Source organism: Arachis hypogaea, chromosome 17 (genome assembly GCF_003086295.3).
Source record: "Arachis hypogaea cultivar Tifrunner chromosome 17, arahy.Tifrunner.gnm2.J5K5, whole genome shotgun sequence".
NCBI lineage: Eukaryota > Viridiplantae > Streptophyta > Magnoliopsida > Fabales > Fabaceae > Arachis > Arachis hypogaea.
Window position 1 is genome coordinate 26,283,779 of NC_092052.1, and position 5,336 is coordinate 26,289,114.

General features: G+C 40.6%; 1 protein-coding gene across 1 annotated transcript; it reads right to left on the reverse strand.

Moving 5' to 3' along the window:
• Positions 1-891: 891 nt before the first annotated feature.
• Positions 892-4,839, reverse strand: LOC112766659 (protein FAR1-RELATED SEQUENCE 5). Its single transcript, XM_025812556.3, has 2 exons — positions 4,220-4,839; positions 892-3,146 (listed from the first exon to the last, which is right to left on the reverse strand). The coding sequence occupies exon 2, from the start codon at positions 3,131-3,133 to the stop codon at positions 2,372-2,374; it is 762 nt and encodes a 253-aa protein (XP_025668341.1). The 5' UTR covers positions 3,134-3,146; positions 4,220-4,839; the 3' UTR covers positions 892-2,371.
• Between the last annotated feature and the right edge of the window lie 497 nt (positions 4,840-5,336).

The following is a 5,336-nucleotide window of genomic DNA, read 5'->3' on the forward strand; positions in this document are numbered from 1 at the left end:
GAGAAGCGTGTGAGATTAACTGTCTTTTGCGACCCAAAAAAATTTCATCTACACTAAGCTTTGGCTTGGTCTCCATGTCTGGCCTTTCAATAAGTAACCATTTACTTGGGAAACATCATTAAATATTGAGTACAACATAAAGAATGCCAATCCATCGGGCACTAAACAACCAAACCGTTAAAAAATAATAAAGCAGTAACTACGGGCTTTTTTTTTCTTGCCCATATACAAACAAAATTAATCTAGGATCCCTTTTCAACCACATGACTTCGCATCCTCCCCCAACCAAATCAACGGTTGGCATAGGGGTTAACAGATTGCTCGCGTCGCGTCCTAAATCCTGCATCGCATCTGCAACAAAATAAATCTAATTTCATATGAAATAGAAGGATGATACATCCCTCAAGGGATGTATGACATAAAGAGCTCTAGATTTAGAAAGCTTGACGAGTCATAATGCATGGAATACATAAGGCTAACTTAACTCCTATCCTACCCTGGTACGTACAGTTGACCAAAATTAATTCAAATAGCTATAAGTGCACCATATTAGCAGCATAACCATAACTGATTTTATACTATACTGATGTTTTTAGTCCAACATTAATGCAACCAGCCGTCATCACACTATATTTGGCCATAATCCACTAAGTCATGTTATACTCCACTAATAAGTGCTTATTAGTTCTAAAATCATACCTTTACAATCGAAATTAACTCATACTCTATCAAACTAGTCGGCATTCTCTTTGCCCCCGGGTTCGACACATAGGTTATCACCCACTATCGACTCCCAATCATCATTGGACATTAAGGCGGTGCCGTTTACCCCCACCCCCACCCCCACCCCCACATTCATCGTCCTGTAACAAAAAAAAAATACTAGTTAACAAAAGGATGTTGCAGGTAGAGAAGTAGTTTAATAAAACATACAAATAAAATAACTAACCCGGTCCGGCCTGTATACGTCGTCCCCCTCAAATGCATTGTCACGTAAATCCGGCTGTTGACGCTGTTCACCCTTACAGCCGGTGCATTGCCTCCTTTTACCAAGTGCCTTCTTCTTTGCAAGTTTTGGGGCCCCCTTTGCCTTAGAAACAACTGGATCCCTCACGACAAGATTACCTTCACCCACGTGTTCGTCGCTCCGTCGAACCCCAGTACGAAATGCCCTATAATCTAACTCGAGGTCTTTTCATAACGATTCAATTCCACACATTGCCTTTTGGAACATGGACAACCTTTGTGCCCCCAGGAAAAACATCTACTGCGAGGCGGAATGGAGTGCCCATGACGGAGGATGACACCACACTCGCTAACGTCTCCCCAATTTTCTGTGTATTGCTCAAGGGACTTTGCATCAGTTCTCCACCTCCGCAGAACGATCTTATCGCGTATCTCCTTTAGGTGCTCTGCCTTCATGACGAAGAACATGTGCTTGCATGGATAACCATGCTTCTTCCAGAAATTACATTGGCAACTTAACTTCCCAGTTGACCGACCGAAGGACGACATTATGTGAACATCAGGTTCCTCGTACTCCTCCAGGGTGTATACAATTGTATTCATGATCCTCCTTTTGCTAATTAGGATCAATGCACCAACCCCATCGATCTGCTTCTTAACATCACCAAACACTTCTCTGGTGTACACTGAAGCGGCATGTCGTTCAATACTTCTGAGGCATGTTGTCATAACCGGAACCGAGTTTATGGATTGAAACTGGAGCAGCATCTCCTTATTTGATACTCGCGGGCAACCATATCTAAGCTCTGCACCAGCTCCAAAATTGTGTGGGTGGACTTCGAAAACTTGTTCACATATGCATTAATTCCTTCACAGCGGGATGTAATCCGATAGCCAGCACAGAACTTGTCACGCAGATAAGCACTTGCCCACATCTCCTTTTTATCATACATCTGGCATGACCACTGCTTCTCGCGTAGGCCATACTCATCGGTGGCCTGCTCCCATTCCGATTCAAAGTCCTCTATCGCCATCTCCACGTACAACCATCTTCTAAACAGCCCACGTAAATCTGCATCCTTCACATTTGATGTGACATTCTTCTCCACATGCCATGCACACAAACGATGCGTCGACTCGGGGAGGACTTCAGAAACTACTTTTATCATAGCTTTGTCCCCGTCAGTCACCACTACAGACGGCTTCTTACTACACATGATCTCCATCAAATTCTCCAGCATCCACCGATAGGATGCCAGACTTTCATCAAGCAACAACCCGAACCCGAAGATAGTGGTCTGCTTATGATTGTTTGATCCAGAAAAATCACAATCGGTCTCTTGTATTTATTTTTCTTGTAGGTTGAATCGAACGCCAATACATCACCAAAGTATTGGTAATCGACTCAGTTAGATCCGTCCGCCCAAATCAGATTTGCGAGCCTGTTGTCACTAATCACATTATATTTTGCGATTGCCATGGGGTCTGATTCGGCTTTTCCCTCTAGATACACTAATGCAGAATTCGCATCACCATCAGTTATTTTAATATGCCGCCGTTTGTCAGCATAGTTATAGACATCCTTCTTCAGGAATCCCAACAACGAATAGCCACCGGCCATACCAGCCATGTACCCTACAATCTTAGACGTTGCAATACCATGCGCTTGCATCCCAACTATTTGACTCTTTGCTACTTCCGTTAACCCACGATGATTGGCAATCATGTGCACAATTCCTGCCGGTGTCAGCTCGTGATTGTGTTCGGTAACTAACTTCCTAACCTTCCAATACTTATCATTTTTATCTAAATAAACCAATAACATTGCCTTGTAGTTAGTTCTTGTCTCCGGTTTGTGTACCCTCGTTCTGTCAACCCTGTCGTAGTGTTTATGTTTCCTCAAGCCTTCCTTGTTACAAAAAAACCTATACCTAACCAAATTCCCCTTACAATCTTTTCCGGAGTCACCCTTTCGCACCCCAAATCCATGTAGTTTTCCAAACCCCCGATAGAACTCATATGTATTATCAATGCTGAACCATACCTTCTTCAGGATGTCATCCACACTCAGTCCGGCGAGGTCTTCCAACTCAGAACATTCATCCTCATATGCATCACTTTCACTCCCTCCACAATCAGCATCCTCCTCGCTCAGAGTCACCTCCATTGAAATACTCTACCTAATTAATTATTATATACCTCAAGAAATTTCCCACATAATGAAAATTGAACACAACACATAGCCTTACGACAAAAATAAAACATCACTAAGCAATCAATCACCTCTTCCAAACACAGCCTTAGAACAAATAACTTTTACTATAAGCATTGATGACAAAATTGATTTCTGGAACATAAAAAAAAAGTTTTGACAAGGTTCAAAATTTGAGCATTCGTGACAACAATTTTGACTCCTGAAACAAAACAAAAAACAGCATAACAACACCCAGAGTTGGACCATTGATCACAGAAAACTGATTTCTGGAAGAAAATAACCACAACAAAACTAGCAGAACAGCATTCACAGTTTGAGTGCCCATCACAAAAAAATTGACAAACACTCAACAAAACACTCAAAACAGATTTTTTTTCTCTTAGAAGAAGAAACCATGCCGCAAATAAGAAACCAATGTTCACCAATATCCAGCAATAATCTCGAAGACAACACTAAATACAAAAAAAATCATGTAGCAAGTAATCAAGAACAGGACCTAAATAGATAATCCAATAAATTAATTCGCAGCGCCCTAACAACTTAGCAAATTACATCATCATCATCCCTACAATTTAGCAAAGTTTCAACATAACAAGTTCACGCACAGAAAATCACAACAAAAGCAAAAAAATTAAAATGAATCGACGAACAGCGACACAAGAACAATTAGCAAATCCACAAATTCACAAAAATAGTTGAAATTTACCAGAAGATACTAATGCCAGTGGAATCATCATGCTAACATAAGTTTTCTGTAAACATGCTATTTGTGCAGCTAAAATTTTCTAATTACTAAGATCCAATTATTCTAATTTCACATGCAATCAACTTACCAAGTTTCTAAAAGCTAGAAATTATAAAGCCATCCAGTGACATGGTTAAAGCACTTCATCAAACATGTTGAGTGCAGTAAAATTAAAACAAAATAAGAGAATTCACAGCTTAACATCAATGTGATACAGAAGAGAATATAACTACAGTATACTTTAATTCAGTCTATTGAAAAAAATCCAACCTACTACTGAATCAAAAACTTACTTATTATAATAGAAATCAGAAGTTGCAGAGTTTGAAGCAGAATATTCGTCTTGTCTGGGTGTATTGTCTGGTGGCGGGTGTTAGGGAACTCACCCAGGCGACAAAAGAGAGCAGTTTGACGGCCAGGTGGAGCGCTCAGTTAGGTCCCAGCATTGGCAGGAGAGAGGCGTCGCTTCTGGACGACTGGGAATGTGAACTCAAACCGTGAACAGAGACTGAATGTGAACGGTGAATGCCGGGTGAACGTCAGCGGCGGAGAACGGGCACGAAGACGACCTCTGAATGAAGACGCAAACGTGAACGGCAAACAGACACTGGCTGAAGTGCGCCTGAGAAGACAACGACGACGGAGGCCGAGCTCGAAGTAGCAGCTGTGATCGGTGACCGCGAAGACGGGCTGAATACTTCGATCACTAGGGAAGCTACATAGACAGACGACCGGCGAACTTTGAACTCAACGTAAGCTACGGCTAGAGTTTCAATTTGGTACTAATTTGCTTTACTTCATACAGGGGGTTGGGGGTAACTTCACAAGTGACGGAGGGTGTGGAAGATGCTGACGGGTTAGGTTCTCTTCTTTTTTTCTTTTGGGTATAAAATTTTTCCAGGCCCATTCAAATTTTTCACCTAATTGAGGCCCGAACATAAAAAACAAAAAAACAATTATATTACATTATATTTAATTTCCAATTAATTAACTTACTGTTACTTCTTAATCTATTTGATAACAACCTCGATTCCAGCACCTCTACTGAATTGTGGGATCCTCTGCTGCACCAACTGCCTTTCACTGTAACACCTGCAGAAGCAATGAATGTTTGAACGGGATACGTGTTTCAACCACGTTGAGACATGCAAGATCCACACCTGTTAAAGAATCTTTCTTTCAGCACAGTAGCAGCTCCCTTTTTCTTATCACTACTTTTAAAAAAATTCTTTAAAACATTTGCAATTGTATGACAACTTTTGTATAAAACCTTTTCCTTATCACTACTTTTAAAAAATTCTTTAAAACATTTGTTATTGTATGACAACTTTTGTATAAGGTTTAGTAAGTGAAAATCAAAGTGAAAATTAGTAAAGTTTCTCGAATATGTAATTTTCATAATATATAAAT

Coding starts and splice junctions, on each gene's coding strand:
- LOC112766659 (XM_025812556.3), bottom strand. CDS start 3,133: ATGGAGGTGACTCTGAGCGAGGAGGATGCTGATTGTGGAGGGAGTGAA.